Raw genomic sequence first — 23,379 nt, 5'->3', positions numbered from 1 at the left:
CAGGACCGGTGGGCAGGAAGAGAGGCTGCCCGGGGCCTGTGAGACTGGCTGATTGTAGACCTGGGAGTTGGTGGTGGTCTGGGGATAGCGTACTCTCTAAGGAGTTTTTCAAGCAAGGTTTCCAGGACCTCTAGGGGGCTAGCTAGCTATTGTTGGGAAAAGGTCACTTATTACTGTCTGAGGTAATGAGACCCTTCAGATGTATATCGGTGGGCCACGTGCTGGGGGGATGATTGCCAACACGCATCTTTTGTGGGGGGGGGGGTAGAGATAAATGAAATTTTTTTTTTTTTTTTAGGATTTTATATATTCATTCATGAGAGACACAGAGAGAGGCAGAGACATAGGCAGAGAAGCAGGCCCCTTGCAGGGAGCCCAATGCAGGACTCGATCCCAGGATCCTGGGATCTTGACCTGAGACAAAGGCAGCCACTCATCTGCTGGACCACCCAGGTGCCCCGAAGACAAAGGAAATTTCTTAAGGAATTTTAATATGTTAAAGCAGACTTACAGGCTCCTAGGGGTTGGCTAAGATCGCCTTCTGCCCTTAGCAAAGTATGAACATTGAGGCAGTTGAGTCTGTAGAGGAATGTCCCTCTACCTGTTTCAAGGACTTGTCAATGTGCTGCCCGGCCTGTGCTTTGTCCTCACCTAGCCCTGTTCCCCATCAGTCAGGAGACAGGCTAGATGGTCCCTGGAGAAAACCCCCTCACAGAGGAAACAGATGGCCTGAGCCTTTCCCAGGCTCTCCTGTGCATGACCAGGAAACAGCTCAACTAGAGGCTGGTATCAAGGCCTCAGTACAGGAGCAATGTTAGAGGTGTTCCCCCTCAAAGTAAATTGGTCTGAGGCAGAACCATGTACTTAGAAGGAAGAGCACATAAAAGCCTTTGTTGAATGTTTTATATAAACTTTTCAAAGGCAAACTTTGTTAAATCCAGAAGCGGTGGAACACAGCAATCTTTTAATCTCTGCTTTAGTGGGATATTTTCTCCCTGATAGTAAAAAACAAATCCACACAGTTGGTTGGTCAGAGCAACCACTAAGCATAATAATGGAGGCAGCTACTTAATTATTGGAAAATAGCTTGCAGGAAAGCAGGAAAAACAAAGAACTCATAGCAGCAATTCTTGCATTGCAACTTGAATTTTTGGAAAGGCCAAAGCCTGACCCTGAGAGCAATGCTAGGCCCATTCCGAGCTCTCCCCTATTCACCTCCAGGCAATCACTGACACTGCAAGAATCCAGGTCACTGAAAGAGAAATTGTCCTGTGCTTAAGAAAAAAGAAATTTAGGGCAGCCTGGGTGGCTCAGCGGTTTAGCTCTGCATTCAGCCCAGGGCCTAACCCTGAGACCAGGGATCGAGTCCACGTCGGGCTCCCTGGATGGGGCCTGATTCTCCCTCTGCCTGTGTCTCTGCCTCTCTCTGTTTCTCATGAATAAATAAAATCCTTAAAAAAAAAAAAGGAAATTTGAAGAAGCAATTTCCCTAAACCCCATCACTCTCAGAAAATTTGTTTTTCAAAAAAAAATTTTTTTTCTCTTGAGAGACAATTCCCCTTTAAATGACAGTGTGAGCCAGTCCTCAGTCACTCCCCAGAGCCAACCATTATCCTTAAGGTAGAGGATCAGGAATTAGATTTCTTAATTGACACTCATGTGACTTTCTCTACCATCTGCTTGGAGGATTTATCTCTGCCTGTCACCTCTGATTCTAATCAGAGGGTAATCAAACTGAGCAGGGAACTCTTATAGACTCCCTCATGCTCCTGAAGGCACAGGCTGAATGAGGCCATAAAGCCTCCAGATCTAAACTTCAATGGTACAAACAACTGTTATCTACTTAGGCACATGAGAGATCTCAGGGCATTCTAAGGCTGACTCTAAAACACCTTGAGTCAATTTTGTTCATCCCTGTCCCCAAAACAAATAAGTGGTTATGTAAATTTTGAAGGACAGCCTGATTCCTGATTTTGTAGACTTTGCTAAATCTCTGTGCTCTTCTCCAGAGACCACGCCAGAGCCCATTTCCTGGTCTTCAGAGACATTACCCTCCTTTAAAGCCTGGAAATTAATATTGTCAACACACCCAACTTTCAGCTTACCTAATTTTAGCAAATCTTTACATCTATACTGCCCTGAAAATAATGGCATTGTTACAAGCATTCTAGGACAATACTTTGCCTCTTAGATACAACCTATAGCATATTTCTCATATCAGTTACATCCTATGGCGTTGGGTATGCCCTCATGCTTATGTGCATTGATTGTTTTGGGCTCAAAATAATGCTCATGCTAAAGCATCACATGCTATGGTGGCCTACCCTAAACTCACCTTAGCGAACCAGAGAAAATCCAAGAAAAAGGGGATAGGTATCATACCTTAGGATTTAGCCTAAAATCATTACTGGGAGAATAACCTTTGAGTGAGGGAAAATTGTTGGCTTAAGGATTATTCAAGTTGGCTTTTTTATGTGATAAAAAATGCACTGTTAAATAATGATGGAGAGTTACTCTTGGATACACACAGAACTTTCTGAAATGATAACCTAATCAATGCACATTTTAGAGAAACCCGTAATGCTTGTGTTGGGGCTCAGGACAGGCTGCCCCAAAATATGCCACATTAGCATTTTGATTATTTTGAATTAAAGTTACTTAAGAAACAGCCAGTGCAAAACAGACACATTGACACTCCTTTGTCTTCAGAAAGGAAGAAATTAATCTCCCATGTGAATGGTACCTTTCCTGCATCAGGAGATAGAGAGACATCCTTATTATCAGAGAGAATTCAGGGTGAAGAGGCCTATATAAACAAACCTTGTTACTTTTATTAACTTACTACCCTCTGTCCAAATTCTGTTAGAATTCCTTATTAGGGGCAGCTCGGGTGGCTCAGCAGCTTAGTGCCCCCTTCAGCCCAGGGCCTAATCCTGAAGACCTGGGATCGAGTCCCACATTGGGCTCCCTGCATGGAGCCTGCTTCTCCCTCTGCTTGTGTCTCTGCCTCTCTCTCTGTCTGTGTCTCTCTTGAATAAATAAATAAAATCTTTAAAAAAAAAAAAAAAAAGAAAGAAAAAGAATTCCTTATTAGTTGATGTTCCCAAACATAGGTTTTCTTTTTTCTTTTTCTTTTTTTTTTTTTGTAGGTTTTCTTTATCCTGTCAGTTCCTCACTAATTTATTGTTTCTTTATTTAAAGCTGCCTGTCTTGTCCTACAAAGTCTGTAGGACTTCGTATGCATAAATTAAATTTGGTTCGTTCCTGTTATCTGTCTCATGTCAATTTAATTCTTAGACCAGCTAAAAGAACCTTGAGGGCAGAGAAAAATCTTTCCTCTTCAACCTTGCTTTATATACTTTATAAGTCCCTTCATCTGTTATCTCATAAAATCCTCACAATGGCTCTTTGCTGATAAAAGTCCATTTCACAGCTAAGGATACTGAAGCCCACAGATGTAGAAATCTTCCTCCAGGCTGCACTCTGAGAAGAGAGGATTTGAATATACCACCTAGCCCTCAGATGCTAGGGTTGCGCCCAACTAATTAGGTCTTTTGATAAGCCTTTTGGATTATCTAGGATCTTTGCTAAAAAACAAAACAAAAACAACAATGGCAAAATACAGCAGTTGCCCTACATTAGTCTCAATGGTTTTCTTTACCCCAGTATTATCAGAACTGGGTGGTTTTCTTTTGTTGATCCTTCATATAGTTTATTAAAGAATTCATTTCTCTGTCATTGTGATCTACCATTTCTATTTCTACCAATACCATTTCTATTTCTTCTCTCACAAATTCCTGTAAAGAGATAAAGAAATTATGACTTTTGTATTTTTGAAGTGTATTTCTGAAGATTTGTGTGTGTGTGTGTGTGTGTGTGTGTGCATGTGTGTGTGTGTGTGTAGGCTTCCTCTTCTGAGAAAAAAGATATAATAAAATAATTCCTAAGTAAAAGATGAGGTTTTAATAAAATCAAAAATAGCTATGTATCTACCTTAAAATTTTAGACTATAAGCTTCATGGGGTTAGGTGCCCATTTATCCCCAGTACCCAGAACAATACCAGGCACAGAGTACCTGTTCAAGAAATTATCAGTACAAAAAAACAAAAAACAAAAACAAAAACAAAAAATAAATAAATAAAAAAATAAAGAAACATCAGTACATGTAATAAATTGATACCGGACACAATGTAAAGAGCTTTACATGTGTATCTCATTTAATTCCAACTTTCTCCCTACCTTTTACCGTATACACACAAACATACAACTTAATGAAATATAGCTCTTTATCTCAGATGAAGAAATTAATATTGAGATTTAGCAATTTATTCAAGGATACATGGCTGATAAATAAATGGTCTAACTCCAAAATTTCTCTTAATTAGGGTTCTATGAAGAGAACAAAGTTGGAATGTCTTAGGTCATGATGTTCTATCACCAGGGTAACATTACAGTAGGCTGATCCAAACCAGTGGACTTCAAACAGGCTTTGGGTTGCTGTGCATTAAAGGTAATTTATAATAACATACCTGTAGAAGCAATAGTGTATTTTCTATATATACAGTTGATTCTTGTTATTGTAGTAGTTATATTCTGTAAAGAGGCCTCAAACATTGAATTAGCAAATACCCCCGGCGCCTAGGGGAAATACAGGGTTAGGTTCTTATGAGCCTCTGGTCATAACATTTTTGTCACAATCGATATGTAACTTTATTTTATGTATCTATTTGTGTAGAGGCACGTTATTATTTTTTAAAATTTATTTATTCATAAGAGACACATAGAGAGAGGCAGAGACATAGGCAGAGGGAGAAGTAGACTCTGCAAGGAGCTTGATGTTGGACTGGATCCTGGTCCCCCGGATCAGGCCCTGTGCCAAAGGCAGATGCTCAACCACTGATCCACCCAGGTGTCCCTAGAGGCACATTATTTAATATTTACTGTTGATTCATTAACATTGAATTCCCAGGGATGCCTAGGTGCCTCAGGGGTTGAGCGGCTACCTTTGCCCTGGGCGTGATCCTGGGGTCCCAGGATAGAGTCCCACATGGGGCTCCCTGCAGGAAACCTGCTTCTCCCTCTGCCTGTGTCTCTGCCTCTCTGTCTCTGTCTCTGTCTCTCTCTGTGTCTCTCATGAATAAAAAGATTTTATTTATTTATTCCTGAGAGACACAGAGAGAGGCAGAGACACAGGCAGAGGGAGAAGCAGGCTCCACTCAGGGAGCCCGACAAGGGACTCGATCCTGGGTCTCCAGGATCATGCCCGGGCTGAAGGCAGGCACTAACCACTGAACAACCCGGGTTACCCTAAATAAAATCTTTAAAAAAAAATTGAACTCACAACTTAAAGCAGTATGACATAACTCAAGCCTGAAGAAAGCTTATCTAAGGCATGTAAGGCACAATACAGCAGCCTTGCTGCTTAGGAGCACTAGAAAGCCCTTTAGCGCTGTACTTGGGGGGCATCCTAAGAAAAAGACACTAAATAGATCAGGAAAAAGACACTTGTTTATAGTATGAGGGCTAGAGCAAGAAGGCAAAGTGTCCCTTTGTTTGACCTTAGCTGGGAATATGCACATCAAGGAGACTCAGATTTTTGCAGTTCTGTACATTTCTGGGAATGATGATGAAAATGCCACGTGTATGGATTTTGAGATAACAAATTTTTATGAGTAGGCAAATTTGCAAATATGAAATCCATTAATAATAAGGATGTTCTCTACATATATGCTTAATATTTTCAAAGCCATTTATTTACTTGTTTATAAGATTTTATTTATTTACTCATGAGAGATACAGAGACACAGGCAGAGGGAGAAGCAGGCTCCATGCAGGGAGCCCGACGTGGGACTCGATCCCGGGTCTCCAGGATCATGGCCCTGGGCTGAAGGCGGTGCTAAACCGCTGAGCCACTGGAGCTACCTTCAAAGCCCTTTATTTTGTTGTTGTTGTTGTCGTTTTTAAGATTTTATTTTATTTTTAGGTAGTCTCTACACCCAACATGGGACTTGAATTCATAACCCTGAGATCAAGAGTCGTGTGTTCCATCAACTGAGACAGCCAGGGACCACTCAAATCCCTTTAAAAAGCCATAGGTTAGGGCCGCCTGGGTGGCTCAGCAGTTGGGCGTCTGCCTTTGGCTCAGGGCGTGATCCCGGATTCGCATGGCCTAGTGCCACACTGGGCAGGTTTCCTGCATGGAGCCTGCTTCTCGCTCTGCCTGTGTCTCTGCCTCTCCCTCTGTCTCTCATGAATAAATAAATAAAATCCTTTTTTAAAAAAAAAGCCATAGATTATGTGTATTACTTATCTTCATTTAAAAAACTGTAAAACTGGGTGAATTAATCAGAAATCATCCTGTTGTTATGTCATACACAGAGTCATAGACATGCGACTTCTGCACTAACACAGGGACCCCATGCTCAAAAGGGACCCTGCACTTGGCTTAATGCTCTGCTATTGCCATCTTGAAATTTTATTATTTTTTTAAAGATTTTATTTCTATTTATTTGAGAGAGTAGAAGAGAGAGAGAGAGAGATAGCAAGAGAGAACATAAGCAGTGGGAGAGGTAGCTCAGACTCCTCCTGAGCAGAGATCCTAATGTGGGGCTCCATCCCAGGACCTGGGGATCCTGAGCCAAAGGCAGACGTGTCACAGACTGTCACCCAGGTGCCCCTAAGTGTGGATTAAAAAAAATCTTGGGCACCTGGGTGGCTCAGTGGTTGAGTGCCTGCTCTTGGCCCAGGTCATGGTTCCTGGGGTCCTGGGATCGAGTCCCGTGTTGGGCTCCCCGCAGGGAACCTGCTTCTCCCTCTACCTATGTCTGCCTCTTCACTTTGTTTCCCTCATGAATAAATAAATAAAATCTTAAAATAAAAAATCTTGACTGCTATTCTTTGAGCTTCTTGAGTTTATGGAATAGTATCATTTATCAATTCTGGATATTTCTCAAACATCTTTTTAAATCTTGTCTCTGCTTCATTTTTGTCCTCTGGATTTCCCATTTCATGTAGGTTTGACCTCACTGTGTCCTCCACAAATTTAACTTTTTCATACTTTTTGTCTTTTTTGTCCTTCTGTGCTGCATTCAGGATAATTACCTCTGATTTATCCCACAGTCCTCTATCTCTTCATCTGAATCCACATCTGCTGCTAAACCTACATTTAAATATTATTGAATAACATTTTTTCATTTCTAGAAGTTCTCTTTGGCTTCTTGTTTCTTGAAGATAGCTGCAAACTGATTTCTCGTTTCTTTAAGTGTAGTATGTAAAAAAATAAGTGTAGTATGTGTCTTTGTTCTGTAATTCATACCAGGCTTCTCACATAGTAGATTTCATGGTTTTGTTGCTGCTGTTCTCACTTTACGATGCTTCATCTACCTTAGTGCTTGATTGATTATCGTTGGCTATGTGCTATTTGTTATCTTTGAAAAAGTACTACTGGGAATTCCCAGAAGCCTACGATGGAGTTCTTCCAAAAAAGAGTTGAGTTTCCTTCTGTCAATCACTTGGGTGTCATCCTAGCCTGGAACCCCTTCAGCTAAATTCTTGCCACCACCCTTGCTTCTTAGCTTGGTGTTTCTTGCACCATTCTTGTTTTTCAGCTTGACATTTCTTGTAACTGCTCTAGTTGTGAATTTGGGCTGGAAATACATGTGAGTCAGGAAGCACTTAAAACTTTTCATGGAGGGATTTTCCCCCAGAGCTGTGCTTAGTGCTAAAGCAACATTCTTCCGGCAAGTTGGTGATGGAATGTGAATTTATTTCTTATCCACTCTCACCCTGAGGGCGTAACCTTTTGGAGGCCAACTTAATATGGAAAAGGTTGCTTTAGGCTCTTCACTGGTGCATAGCTTTGGGCTTTGATTTTCTGTCCCTTGTAGGGTAGGCTAGCAGAATGACTTCTCTAACCTCCAGGATCAGAAAATGTCCTCAGGCAAGCACAGATTGTGTCTACCTCTCTATGTCCTCGTTCTTGCTTTCTTTCATTTTGGACTTGATATTTTCTAACTCTCTTATCATTTCATGAACAAATTTAAAAATTTCCCCAGAATTTTTAGTAGTTTTCACTGGGAGCTATGTCTGAATGAATAATCTAGTCCACCATAGTCACTTAAAAGAAAGCTCTGTTCGTCTATATAAAATGTTAATGTGAGATTGTTTTTTGTTTTTAAAGATTCTATTCATTTATTCATGAGAGACACACAGAGAGAGGCAGAGACACAGGTAGAGGGAGAAGCAGGCTCCATGCAGGGAGCCCGATGTGGGACTTGATCCCGGGTCTCCAGGATCAGGCCCTGGGCTGAAGGTGACACTAAACCACTGAGCCACCCAGGCGTCTCCTACCTGATGCTTTCCTGCATTTTCTACAATGAATATATATTATTTTAGAATGAAAAGAAGCAATAAGAGTCCCTAAAAATCAAGAATGAATACACTGTATTAGTTTCAAAGACAAAATATATTCTTTTTTTTTGACAACATATATTCTTACTCAGGTCTTCTTTTTCTGATCTTTATTTCCCGAGGAAACATCAAAATACAAAAAGAGCTTTGAAAACAAGGATAAAAATGGAATGAGATGTGGGGTGAGGGGCACAGTGGTGGTGGTGGCATTTTACAGGAGGGGAAAGAGGAGTGGACTGTAATACTGACTTCAAGGTTAAGCAGCCACTGATGGTACTTTGTCATTTGTTTGCAGGACAGCAGGAATCATTTGATGATTCCTTTGCCAGCACAATGACTTCTACAAACAGGACCAGTGAAAGAATTGAAAAGCTTAAAGCAAGCAGACAACGTCTCCTGGAGGAAATAAATGAAAAGCGTGAATCCAACTGCTTTGTGGAAAGAAGCAATCAAGTTAGCTCACTGAGAGTTCAAAAGAGGCATTTCAGCACCGCCTGTCAGTCCTCTACTCACACTCAAATTAAAGAATCTGTTCCTGACAGTGGCAGGAGCTCCTGGATTAAACGGAGTCTCCTTGCTCACCCAGAGAAAAAGCACTTTCCTGCAAAAAGTAAGTTGTTATGGTAGGATTCCCACCCAATTGACAGGAGGTATTTATAAGTAAACTTGAGGAGAATTTCTGGGGTTGAGAGAGTTTCGGTAAGTATCACTCTGGGATAGTTTAAAGGAAATCTGTCTGAAGTAAAAAGCATCAATCAATGAGGTTAGGTGATGTAACAATAGACCAGATTCTCAGTTTCTTATGCTTAGAGAATCCCAAGCTTCACTTCCAGGCTGACTCATTCAGTAGGCTCTCCTTTAGGTCCCAGAATCTGCATTTTCAGCAGACTAAGGAGAGCCTGAGAACCATCATTTGAGAAAAGTTGATATAGATACTTATAATAGAAAAAAAACAAAAAAACAAAAAAACAAAAACCCTCCAGAGACTTCCTATTTCACCAATTTCTGTTGCCTCTGCAAAAATTTCACGTACAAAATTGAGATTCAATAGAAATGATTTTGATGACAAATATCAAACAAGAAGCCCTGAGTAACAATTATAAAATGTGGAAGGAGGTTGGCATAGGGGTTTGTGGTGGTGGTGACATTATTTTGCAGGAGGGAGAAGAGAAAGGGTAACTACTCTTGATTGTGAATACTTGTTTCTTTTTTTTTTTTTTTTTAAGATTTTATTTATTTATTCATGAAAGACACAGAGAGAGGCAGAGACATAGGCAGAGGGAGAAGCAGGCTCTACACAGGGAACCTGATGTGGGACTTGATCCCTGGACTCCAGGATCAGGCCCTGAGCCAAAGGCAGATGCTTTAGCTGCTGAGCTACCCAGGCATCCTTGAATACTTGTTTCTAAGTCAAGACAAGCAACTGATGGTATTTTGTTATATATTTGGAAAAAAAAAGTGTAATTATATTAAATAAAAACAGCATGATTAAGTTAGATCAGAAAGAAAAGAATCACTGTTTTGGAGACTTAACTTCTTTGATGAGGTGGTTGCGACTTTCCATTTGACCCATGATCTTAGTAAGTGATACAGAGAGGTGATACAGTGTGGCATGGGAAACAGATTCTCCACTGTGTTTGAAAGTTAATCTGTAATAGCCATGTGTTTATTTTACTCAAAACATAACTCATTACAAGGAAGAATCGCTTTAGTGCTCTAAGTGATTTGGATAATCTTTTATTCTGCTTGAATTACTTGGAACCAGATGAGTTAAGCCACACTAGTTAACCACTAGTAGGTTAGTCCTCACAAGTTTAATGGTGGAGACTAATATCCACCTTATATGACAAACATAGTTTACCATTTTGTGAATACACATGGTTTTCTACAAAACAGAGTCTAACAAATGTAATTTCAATAGCCAACATTAAGGACGTCAAGGTTATAAACCAACAATCCTGGAACATTCAAACAAACCTTTATTTTTTTAATTTTTTTAAAGTTTATCTGTTCAAACAGATGCTCTTTTGATAGTTAATTTTTTAAGTGTTTTTTTTTAAAGATTTTTAAAATTTATTTTTCATAGAGACACACACACACAGAGAAAAAGAGAGAGAGAGAGAGGTAGAGACACAGGCAGAGGGAGAAGCAGGCTCCATGCAGGGAGCCCGATGTGGGACTTGATCTTGGGTCTCCAGGATCAGGCCCTGGGCTGAAGGCAGGCGCTAAGCCACTGAGCCACCCAGGGATCCCCAAACCTTTATTTATTAAACAATTTTTAAAAAGATTTTATTTATTTATGTGAGACAGGGAGAGAGGCACACATAGGCAGAGGGAGAAGGAGGTTCCCTGTGGGAATTCCGAGTGGGGGTGGGAGACTTGATCCCCAGGATGCTGGGATCATGCCCTGAGCTGAAGGCAGACGCTCAACCACTGAGCCACCCAGGTGTCCCAAAACAAACCTTTGAATATTGCAGAAAAGCTCTTTGTTTCTCTTAAGTAAATAGACTCAAACAGACATTCAACTTTATGATGACAAGATACAGAATAAGCATAAACCTGATTTAAATGTTACAGTAGTTAGCATGTAAATACATGCTTTTTCTATTTTAGTCTAAAAAATTAGTAGTTCTCAAAGGGTGGTCTGGAGACCCCTGCGCATTCAGGTCTTTTTCAGGGACCCATAGGGTCAAAGCTATTTTCATAATGATGCTCAGATATTACTTACCTTTTTTACTCTCATGGGAGTACAATGGAGCTTTCCAAAAGCAATATGACATGCAATTGCATCATTCTTCTGACCATTAGATGGAATGTGGACTTGTATTCTTGAGCTTTAAATTTTTTCTCCATTTAATTTTTTAAAATTTTATTTATTTATTCATGAGAGACAGAGAGAGAGAGAGGCAGAGACATAGGCAGAGGGGGAAGCAGCCTCCCCCATGGGGAGCCCGATGCGAGACTTGATCCTAGGACCTTGGGATCACAACCTGAGCCAAAGGCAGATGTTCAACCACTGAGCCACCCAGGTGCCCCTCCATTTAAATTTCTAATGTGATAAATATTGAAATATATAACAATGAACAAAACCGTGATAGGGTCTTTAATAATTCTCAAGAATATAATGGATCTTGAGACCAAAAACCTTGAGAACCATTTGTTTGAACAAGTGGTAGGTAATTATTGACACAGTGCTGTGTATTCCCAAAAGCTTATTAGAATCTTTTCCCATGGTTTTCTCATTAATCTCTAAGGTCTTTGATTTCAACTTTAATTTTAATCAAGGATAAATAAGAGATATTGGGGGCTTATTATTATTATTATTTTCACAAGTAGAAAGCATGTGGGTATAGAGAAGGGTGCTGACATTTTTTTGAGTTTTTTTTTTCTAAATACTTTTAGAAAGTATTTTGTTCCTGAGTATATATCAATTGAGAGATAGATAGAGGTAAAAATTGGTTTTGTTCCTGGAAGACTATCTTTTTGGGAGAAATTGACTTAAAAGCAGTGAAAGTTGGGGTGCCTGGGTGGCTCAGTGGTTGAGCATCTGCCTTTGACCCAGGGTGTGATCCTGGGATCCAGGATCGAAGTCCCACATCAGTCTCCTTGCAGGGAGCCTGCTTCTCCCTCGGCCTGTGTCTCTGCCTCTCTCTCTCATAAATAAATAAATAAATAAATAAATAAATAAATAAATAAATAAATAAATAAATAAATCAATCTTTAAAAAAATAAAATTTGATGAACATATTACTCCTGTAAACCATTGACAAATATGTATTGATTTGAATGATAAACATCATTAACTGTAAAATAATATCCTCTTTCTATAAGATGGCCTATTTCTCTTCATCTATGCTTAGTTTTTAGGGGATCCCAACTAGACAGATTGCTGGTCTTCAATCTTACAGGGCTTGAAGAATCTCATCTCTATTTTGATAACTTCCACATTGCTATTTCTGGCCCTGACCTTTCTTCTGAGAAGTTTTATATATCCCTCAGACTGCAGGTATCAGACTACCACCTCTACTTGATGTTAACCCATTGCCTAAAAAGAATTCCTACCCTTTAATCCTAAACATAAATACTCACCCCTGCCTTTTCATTTTGGAAAATGGTCAAAAATCTAGGAGTAACTCTGGTTCTCTTATTTGTCTCCCGTCCTACATCTGATTGGTCGGCAAGTCCTGTCAACTGCTCCCTCAAAATCTGTCTCTGAATCTGACCACAGCTGCCACCCTGTTTCAAACCATACTCATCTCTTTCCTAAAGGATAGCATGGGCCTGCTGTTTGCCCTCCAGCCTCCATTCTTGATGCCTCTCAAATTTATTTCTTTACATGACCTCCTGAGTGAACTTTATAAAACCTACATTAGATACGTCATTCATTAGTCAAAACTGGCCTATGGTCTCATACCACACTTAGGTAAAATCCACACGCCTTATCCTGTGCTTAAAGGCTCTCCATGAACAAGTCCCTGCTTACCTTTTCACCCTTATCTCTCCACTCTCCCTGGACTCATTTCATTTAACCACCTTGGCTTTCTTCCTGTTCCTGGGACACAGCACTCCTGTTCCCACATTAGGGATTTGGCACATGCTGTTCCCCTGTCTGGAACTCTACTTCCCTCACTTTATTCAGCTCTTGTTCAAAAACCAATTAATCAGAAATCACCCTATATAGGGACGGCTGGGTGGCTCAGTGGTTGAGTGTCTGCCTTTGGCTCAGGGAGTGATCCCAGGGTCCTGGGACTGAGTCCCTCATCAGGCTCCCCACAGGGAGCCTGCTTCTCCCTCTGCCTGTGTCTCTGTCTCTCTCCCTCTGTGTCTCTCATGAATAAATAAATAAAATCTTTTTAAAAAATCACCCTATATAAATAGAACTTCCCAATATCTTGCAGCACCACACCTGGTGTCCTTTTCTTCAATGATATTTGTTACTCCCTAATTTAGCTCCTTGATGGTATTGGTTTCTTTTCTTTTTTCTTTTCAAAAAACATTTTTAAAAAGATTTTATTTATTCATGAGAGACACAGAGAGAGAAGCAGAGACATAGAGGGAGAAGCAGGCCCCTTGCAGGGAGCCCGATGAGGGATTCCATCCCCAGACTGGGAATCATGCCCTGAGCCAAAGGCAGATGGCCAACCACTGCGCCATGCAGGGATCCCAATATTGGTTTCTTCATCGCTGTTTCCATTCCATTCCTAGAATGGTGTTTGGGATTGATAAAGCACTCAGAAAATACCCATCTGATTGAATAGATATTGAGACATAGAATGTATTTTTCCTGAAGTCATGGTAAATCTTACCTTATTCTTCTTGAAACCAGTAGGTGTGCCCTTGGGCGATGGCTCCCAAACTTAGAGTTTCTCATGGCATGTTTGTTGCTGTCCAGGTTCTTCAGGAATGGAGGAGGATAATAAGAAGGTACATTTGGCTGGGTATATACAGTAAGGATTAGAAAGTACTTTACTCTTTTCCTTTGTATATACCTATGTTAGAGGAAGAAACACAATTCTTTCAGCAAATTTTAATGAGTATCTGCTTTCTGCCAGGCACTGTTTGGGCTTGGCAATACAGTGATAGAGTGGATCCACTTGATAGATAGAGATAGGTAGTTATAAGGTAAGAGCTTTGGAGAAACATAAAGCAGCAGGATGGGAGTGAATAGAAGTTCTGGGTAGAGAATGCCCTCTTGCTCATAGAGCTATGTGGTTAACATTAGGGCATGTGGGCCAATCCAGAACTCCTGGCTTTTTTTTTTCCCCATTATTTTTATTTGTTTTATTATTATTATTTTGATCATGATAAGTATACTCTTTAATCTCCATCACCTATTTGACGCATCCCCCCCACCACCTCCCCTCTGGTAACCATATACTAGGACTCTAGAGTCTGTTTCTCGGTTTGTGTCTCTCTCAGAACTCCTGGCTTCTTGAGATAGTCAACTAACAGGAATAAGGAAGAGAATGAGAGTAGTCTTAATGGTCCCAAATGGTGGTGAGACGACTAGTGTTAAAGATGAAAAAGGTTGGGGACTTTGCTAAGAGCACTTGGAGTTCTGGGAACTCGTCTTTGCTTCAATCAATAGTAATATGAAGACCAGGGAATGAGTTTTCTTAGCCAGAGGTCTTTAAGCTCTTTTTTCAATCTTTCACCTGGAGATGTCGAGGCCAAAAGAGGAGCAGTCTTACTTGAACATATTAGCCTTAAAAGCTGAAGATGCAGGTGTCATTGTTCAGCATGTTATAACAAATCACAACAGATGGGGTGCATAAACAAACTTTCTCATAGTTCTGGATGCTGGAAGTCTGAGATTGGGGTGCTGACATGTTTGGGTTCTTGATGAATGCCCTCTGCCTGGTTTAGAGAGGACTGTTTTCTTGCTGTGTCATCACATGGTAGAAAGAGCTAGCTAGCTCTCTGGCCTCTTCTTTTCCTCTTTTCTTTCTTCTTCTTCTTCTTTTTTTTTTTTTTTTTAGATTTTATTTATCCATGAGAGACACAGAGAGAGAGGCAGAGACCTAGGCAGAGGGAGAAGCGGGACTTGTTCCCAGGACCCCAGGATCACGACCCAAGCTGAAGGCAGATGCTCAACCATTGAGCCACCCAGGCATCCCTCTCTGGCCTCTTCTTCTAAGGGTACTAATCCCACTTATGAGGACTCCACCCTCATGACTTACCACCCAAAGGCCCCCAGCTCTTGACACTGACACACTGTGATTAGGGTTTTAACATAGGAATTTGGGGAGGTGGGGGAACACAAACATTCACTCCATTGCACCTGGGTTCACGTTCTGCTTCTGCCATTGACAAGGGTCATACGCTTAGTCATTTAGTGTTTTTTTTTTCTTTTTAAAAATATTTTATTTATTTATTCATTCATGAGAGACACAGAGAGAGGCAGAGACACAGGCAGAGGGAGAAGCAGGCTCCATGCAGGGAGCCTGATGTGGGACTTGATCCCGGGACTCCAGGATCATGCCCTGGGGCAAAGGCAGGCGCTAAACCGCTGAGCCACCCAGGGATCCCCTCATTTAGTGTTTCTAAGCCTTATGTTCTGTATCTGTGAAGCAGTACTCATCCTCCTTGCCCTCGGGGTTATTCCAGAACTATGAAATGTATTACACATTATATAACAACTATTTACTTTTTATTTTTCAGATAATGCCATATTTGGATAAAGTGCATCTCCAGAGACACACAGAAATATAATTTCTTTGATCCTTCTTCAATGTCTGTCTTATTGACAAATATTATGAAAGAAGTAAAATAATTATTCACTAGATCACCAAGAAAACATTTTATTGTCATATAAAATAGACCTTTATTCATTCCATCCCATTATTTAGACTTAGATGTCTTGGAAAGGTTTTGAGTGATTAAAGATAGTTTCAAGGATGAATGACCAAAAAGTTCACTTTTACAGTGATGATCTTTTTTTTTTTTTTTAAAGATTTTATTTATTAGAGAGAGAGACAGAGCATGAGCAGGGGGAGGTACAAAAGGAGAAGCAAACTCCCTGCTGAACAGGAAGCCCGATGATGTGGGACTGGATCCCAGAATCATGACCTGAGCCAAAAGCAAACCCTTAACTGACTGAGATACCCAGGCACCCTCGTCTTCTCTTTTATAATCTAAAATATTTTTTTGCGGGGGGCAGCCCTGGTGGCTCAGCAGTTTGGCGCTGCCTTCAGCCCATGGCCTGATCCTAGGAGACGCCGGATTGAGTCCCACGTCAGGCTCCCTGCATGGAGCCTGCTTCTCCCTCTGCCTGTGTCTCTGCCTCCCTCTCTCTCTCTGTCTCTCATGAATAAATAAATAAAATATTTAAAAAAATAAAATAAAATATTTTTTTGAAGTTTATTTATTTAAGTAATCTCTACATCCAACATGAGGCTCACACCCACAAATCTGAGACCAAGAATCACATGCTCTTCCAACTGAGCCACCCAGGCACCACTAACCTAGAATGTTTATTTTTTAATTTATTATAATTATTTCTTAACCTAGAATGTTTAAATAGTTTGAACATTTGTAGCATGTGTCGACCAATCCCTACTAAACAAGTCAGAGGCTAAAGTTTCTCATAGTTAACACTTGATTCTATTGCCTAATTGTATTAACTTACTTTGTTAAAGCTACGATCCTGATAATTTGAAGTACATACTTGAGAAAGTAATACAAGGTGCCTATACTTTTGATCTATTTCACTGCCCATCCCCAAAGAGGGCATTGCTAGAACCCTCTAGTGGCCAAACCCTATTTGGCTACCATCACCTCTGTGTCATTGTTTCCTGGATAGCTATTTTGCAATTTAACTAATGTAGGTAGTCTGAGGTCATAACCGATTTCATTTGGTAAGCCAAGCACTGCCTGGTTTTTTGGCATTTGTTTTTATTTTTTTTTTTTTTAGATTTTTAAAGATTTTATTTATTTATTCATGAGAGACATACAGAGAGAGGCAGAGACACAGACAGAGGGAGAAGCAGGCTCCATGCAGGTAGCCCGATGTGGGACTGGACTCTGGGACCAGGATCATGCCCTGAGCCCAAGGCAGATAGATGCTCAACTGCTGAGCCACCCAGGCTCCAAGCATTTGTCTTTATATCAGTAAAATATTCACCTTGTATTTAGTTGCCCATTGTCTCCGCAGAAAGCTCAGATTCATGAACCAATGCATTTTCGTATCAGAAAGGATTATGGATCATTCAACTGGCCTAAAACCCTACCTTAGCTAGGGCTATACAAGTGCAGTAAGATTCATTAACTCTGAAGGTATGTTAAAAAAAAGCCAGATCCCAAACTAATTTTTTGCTTCTCAAAAAGGCAAGCTTCATGAGCATTGACAGAAGGCAAAAGACTCTTGGTTCTAAGGCCAAGGACTTTATTATTCGGAGCACAGCAAGTAGCACAAGCCTTGTGTTTAGGGAGGTCCCCCTTGCCGTCTCCCACCACCCCCCATGGCAATATGGAACAGTCCAGATAAATGCCACACCCACAGAGGTTTTGCTTGACACCAGAGGACCCCTGAGCTTAAGAAACCCAACGTTTATTATACTGGGTGATAAATAAACCTGCTCTCTGTTCCAGTAAGAGTATTATTTCTGTCATCCAAGGTCCTTGGCTACAATGACCCTTGAAGAGATAGTCTGGAACAAAACCTGTCTGTGCCTCTGCTCCCAAGACATGCAGAAACAGGAGTTCTGTGGAGAATTCTCTCCCAACATGGAGCAGCCCAAATGAAGACGTATTAGATACATCATTCCTTGGGTTCAATCTAGGATGAGTCCTGGGGAATCAACACATAGTGAATGAGTGTCAGGTGATATACTATATAATTAACCACCCTTCTAGCCTCATTTCCCCTAGGAAATGGTAGGTAGGTAATCCCCTCCTACCTTCCAGGTTTTAAGGAACTATTGGTGGTTCTTCGCCTTGTTCTGCTATCCTCCCTTCACTTGGCTTGCTTTATTTTATTTTATTTATTTTATTTTAATTTAATTTAATTTATTTTATTTTATGATAGTAACACAGAGAGAGAGAGAGAGAGAGAGAGGCAGAGACATAGGCAGAGGGAGAAGCAGGCTCCATGCACCGGGAGCCCGACGTGGGATTCGATCCCAGGTCTCCAGGATCGCACCCTGGGCCAAAGGCAGGCGCTAAACCGCTGTGCCACCCAGGGATCCCTATTTATTTTATTTTATTTTATTTTATTTTATTTTATTTTATTTTATTTATTTGTTTGTTTGTTTGTTTTGGCTTGCTTTAGTTTAAATGCCACCTTCTCCTGGAAGCCTTCCCTTCCCCAGCCCCTTTCCCTAGTTGGTGTTTCCACATCCTCCTTCACTATACACCCTACAACAGGCGGGGATAAAACCAGAAACTCAAATGTCACACAACCATATATATTTTGGACTCTGACTCTACCTGGAATCATAAGTCTAGCCACCTCCTCTACCCCCTCCCAGGAATGTTTCATATCTGTTGACGCACCTGTTCCCTCATAAACATGTAGGGACCAGCATTTTCCTCCTTCTCTGCTCTGGCTTCCTGTATGGCTGTCTGCAGGTGAGTTTCCAAGTCAAGGCCACTAATGCTTATGCAGGAAGGCCTCCCATGGCACTCCTGGTACTCCAGAATGACGACTTCAGTGTGGTCCCCATTGCTACTGAAGCTGCCGTAGGGGTTCAGAATGTAGGGGTCCTAAGATGTGCCACTTTGGCCTGTAGAATAAGGTTACTCTGAGTTGAAAACCATCAAGGCCTAAAACACTCAGGAAGAAACCCTGACCTTCCCCCTAACTGCCTGAAAGAATTTAGATAGAGGATCTGCTCCAGGAAGAGAACTATCACCATCGATAACTACAGTGTAATATGAACTAGGTGTGAGATAGGGAGGAACCAGAGCTAAGCTTGTCACTATTCCTCCCTGTGTCCCACTATTCCTCTCAGTGTCCCATCTTCCTGTGAATGGCTTTCCTTCTCAGGTGACTCAATTCCTCTGATTTTCTATTTCAAGAACTGATTTCAAGGTGATATATATCCAATAAGGATGAATGGAGGCATCGCCTTTTTATTTTATTTTTATTAAGAATTTTAAAAATATTTTATTTATTCATGAGAGACACACAGAGAGAGGCAGAGAAGAGGCAGAGGGAGAAGCAAGCTCCATGCAGGGAGCCCGATGCGGGGACTCGATCCTGGGATTGTTGGATCACTCCCTGAGCTGAAGGCAGACGCTCAACGGCTGAGCCACCCAGGCGTCCCTATTTCCAAAAAATTTTTTAAAAGATTTTATTTATTCATGGGAGACACACAGAGAGAGGCAGAGACATAGGCAGAAGGAGAAGCAGGCTCCCCACAGGGAGCCCAACATAGGACTGGATCCCAGGACCCCGGGGATCACGCTCTGAACCAAAGGCAGGCGCTAAACCACTGAGCCACCCAGGCATCCCAAGCCATCTCCTTTTAATTTTTTTAATTTTTTTTAAGATTTTACTTATTCACTCATGAGAGACAGAGAGAGAGAGAGAGAGAGAGAGAGAGAGGCAGAGACACAGGCAGAGGGAGAAGCAGGCTCCATGCAGGGAGCCCCACGTGGAACCCGATCCCAGGTCTCCAGGATCACGCCCTGGACTGAAGGCAGGCACTAAATCACTGAGCCACACAGGGATCCCCGGCATCTCCTTTTTAAATGTGATCTTTCCCATTAAGGAAACAGAGCATCACCTCTGTCACCCTGTGATCACACAGGTCATTCAAAGTGAATCCCTCTTGCCTGTGGGCCATCACATCAGCTCCTCTCTGCCTGGGAAGGAAGTTCTTTCCCCATTCTTCTCACATCTGGCCCCTTCTCACCCTCTAGCAACTCACCTAGCAGGTCACATCCTCAGAGGCCTTCACTGACTACCATATCTAAAATAGAAAACTCTTGTGCAACTACTCATTACTAAGCAGGCAAAAGTTAAAAGTCACAGGATATGCCCTATACGTTCAGTGAAGTCCTTGCCCTTGCCTTGCTACTCACCAGCAGCATAGCAATATCTGGGAGTTTTTTTTGAAATATGTCATCTTAGGTATAGGGGAGGAATACGTTTCTTCCTTTGTAGGTTCTTTAGCTGGTTAATAACTAAATTGATGTAAGAGATTAACAGGAGAGAGAAAAATTTAATTTCAGGTGGGAACTCACAAAACATGAGGCCAAAAAGGAAATGACCAAAGCAAAACTTTTGTACTTTTCAGACAAAGAAACAAATTTGTGAGGAATTAATAAGTCCAGGCTTGGGGTACTGAAGTGGTGAAGAAGAAACAAGTGTTTGTATGCCCTCTTGGAGCTGAAGTCCCTGTCTCTGGTGATAAAGATGTATCTGTACCTCCTGATTCGGGAGGGTACCTTTTTTTTTTTTTAAATAGAAAAGCGACCATTTCTTTATTAAATTATACAAAAAGGGGAGGGGAGGGAGGCAGCTGTGGAGCTGTGGGGCTCGGAGCAGGGTACGTTTCACAGGGGAGATTTATTTCCTGCTTGCAGGGGGACAGAGGAGGCTGAGTGTCCTTCTTGCACCACTTTTTTTTTTTTTTCCCACTGCTTCTTTTTAAAAGATTTTATTTATTCATGAGAGGCACAGATTGATAGAGAGGCAGAGACAGAAGCAGGCTCTGTGCAGGGAGCCTGACATGGGACTCGATCCAGGGACTCCGGGATCATGCCCTGGGCTGAAGGTGGCGCTAAACTGCTGAGCCACCCGAGCTGCTCGCACCACTGCTTCTTAAGTAACTTTGATTCAAGATAACCCAAATAAGGGGCATTTGTGTGGCTCAGTTGGTAAAGCATCTGCCTTTAGCTTAGGTCATGATCCCGGGGTCCTGGGATCAAGCCCCACATCAGGCTCTCTGCTCCAAGGGGAGCCTGCTTCTCCCTCTGTCTACTGTCGCCCTGCTTGTGCTCTCTCTCTGTCAAGTTAAAAAAAAACAAAAAACAAATAATACTGCAGAGTGGTATGTTTGGGGGGCACCCTGCTGTGGACCTCATCATTGGTTTCACCCCAGCTCTACTGAAATGGAAATTTTTTTTTTTTTAAGATTTATTTATTCATGAGAGACAGAGAGAGAGAGGCAGAGACACAGGCAGAGGGAGAAGCAGGCTCCTTGCAGGGAACCTCGATCCCAGGACTCCAGGATCATGCCCCAGGCCGAAGGCAGGCACTTAACCACTGAGCCACTAGGCGTTCCTGGAATATGTCTTTTTTTGTTTAAGATTCATTCATTCATTCATTCATTCATTCATTCATTCATTCATTCATTCATGATAGACGTGGAGAGAGAGAGAGAGAGAGGCAGAGACACAGGAGGAGGGAGAAGCAGGCTCCATTCAAGGAGCCCGACATGGGACTCAATCGATCCCAGGACTCCAGGATCCTGCCCTGGGCCAAAGGCAGGCGCTAAACTGCTGAGCCACCCAGGGATCCCCTGGAATTTGTTTTTTAACAAGACCCTCAGCTGACTTATATACACTGACGTTTGAAAAGCATTGCAGTTTAAGGCACACCCACAAACACCTTTCTTGGAGTCATTCCATTTTCCTGCACATGGTTCTCACCTTTGGCTGCACCTCAGAAACATCTAGTGAGCTTTCCAAAAATTCATTTCCCTAGATCCCGGTTCTAGCAATTCTCATTTAAATTACCTGGGTTGGGCCAAATGTGAGGGGAATTTATGAAAAGCTCCCCTGGCAATACTGATGTGCAGCCAGGAATGAGAACCGCTGCTCTGGCTGGGACTGAGGGAAACTTCCAGTTAAATTCAGGTTGAAAGGATCCTCTTTAGGGGGTTGAATTCCAGACCAGAAGAAACCCTGGGTCTCAAGCATCATTCTGAAATGTATAGGCCGGGGGTCAGCAAACCATTTTCCATATAAGGCTAACAGGTATTTCTGTCTTTACATCCATGTGATCTCTGATGCAACTAGGCAATTCTGTCCCTGTAGAATGAACACAGACACAGGAAATGAAGGAGCATAACTGTCTTCCAAGAAACCTTTGTGGACATTGAAATCTGAATTTCATATAATTTTCACATGCTGTAAAATATTCTTTTGATGTTTTTCCAATCATTTAAAAATATATCTAATTCATGCAAGAGTTACACATCTAGCTAATCTAAATATCTGACCCAGTGAAAAGTTTTCTATTTTTAAAAATTTTGGGGCAGTCCCGGTGGCTCAGCGGTTTAGTGCTGCCTTCGGCCCAGGGTATGATCCTGGAGACCGGGGATCGAGTCCCATGTCAGGCTCCCTACATGGATCCTGCTTCTCCCTCTGCCTGTGTCTCTGCCTCTCTGTGTCTCTCATGAATAAATAAAAATCTTAAAAAATATATATAAGCAACAGAAACGAAATCTGGCAAATTTAAGGAAATGAACTTACTGAAGGTTATCAGATAGTTCCTAAAGTCTCCATGAGGACAGAAAAATCAAATTCATGCCACTGAACTAGAAGCATAATGACTATTGCCACAGCCACTGGGCATAGACCCTGCAGTGAATACTGCCAGTCTTGTCAAGTTGGACTCCAAATTCGCTGCTATACTGGCCACTCTTGCCAGAATGGAATCGAGTCAGTCCAGGCCTCTTCGTTGTCCCTAGAATAATTCAAAATTGAGGGTGGGCCATAATATAATGCCTTGGTTGCAAAGAAGGCTGGGAAGTGACTGCCTGGCATTTTCAACTTCTACAAGGTGAGAGATTCTCTAAAGAAAGCAGTTCACATGTGTGGTGGCCAAAAAAGATAGTCAAGATGTCCATCCATATGAACCTCAAGACCCTTTCTCTCCCCTACTGCTTCCCTCAGCTACTGCCTATCCACTCAAATTCAGAGTTCTTGATTTGAAGTATCCGAAGGATGGCTTTTGAAGAATGTTAAACTAATGTAGAGATCAACTTGGGAGGCACTATGATATTTGGAAAAAAGTGCTCAAATGGAAATCAGGGGATTATAATTCTATTTTTTTTAAAGATTTTATTTATTCATGAGTGAGAGACACACACACACACACAGAGGCAAAGAGATAAGCAGGCTCCATGCAGGGAGCCTGATGTGGACTCGATCCCGGGACTCCAGGATCAGGCCCCGGACTGAAAGTGGCGCTAAACCACTGAGCCACCTGGGCTGTGCAGGGGATTATAATTCTAAATGTATCACACATAAGCTGTGAGCATTTATATAATTCATTTAAATTACTTGGGTTTCAGAAGCAATCCACAGAAAGGTCTTGTACAGAGGACATCAGACTTTTAACACTTTTCTTTTTTCTTTTAGACTTTTAACACTTTCTGCTTTTTTTTTTTTTTAAGATTTTATTTATTTATTAATGAGAGACACAGAGAGAGAGAGAGAGAGAGAGAGAGAGAGGCAGAGACACAGGCAGAGGGAGAAGCAGGCTCCATGCAAGGAGCCCGATGCGGGACTCAATCC

General features: G+C 41.6%; 1 protein-coding gene across 3 annotated transcripts in view; it reads left to right on the top strand.

Moving 5' to 3' along the window:
• Positions 1-4,385: 4,385 nt before the first annotated feature.
• The window catches only part of SPATA45 (spermatogenesis associated 45), a 32,122-nt gene continuing 13,128 nt past the window's right edge, over positions 4,386-23,379 (top strand). Inside the window, exons 1-4 of one of the 3 annotated variants that reach the window (XM_038542097.1) lie at positions 4,386-4,510; positions 8,705-9,019; positions 12,270-12,415; positions 15,571-15,635. In XM_038542097.1, the coding sequence (XP_038398025.1) occupies positions 8,743-9,019; positions 12,270-12,415; positions 15,571-15,621 (474 nt within the window). In that variant the 5' untranslated portion in view covers positions 4,386-4,510; positions 8,705-8,742 and the 3' untranslated portion in view covers positions 15,622-15,635. Of the gene's footprint in view, positions 4,511-8,704; positions 9,020-12,269; positions 12,416-15,570; positions 15,702-23,379 lie in introns of those variants that run through there. The other 2 variants (XM_038542099.1, XM_038542098.1) reach the window with 2 other exon arrangements.

This window comes from Canis lupus, chromosome 7, assembly GCF_011100685.1.
Source record: "Canis lupus familiaris isolate Mischka breed German Shepherd chromosome 7, alternate assembly UU_Cfam_GSD_1.0, whole genome shotgun sequence".
Classification (NCBI taxonomy): domain Eukaryota; kingdom Metazoa; phylum Chordata; class Mammalia; order Carnivora; family Canidae; genus Canis; species Canis lupus.
This window is presented reverse-complemented; position numbering and strand designations above follow the sequence as displayed.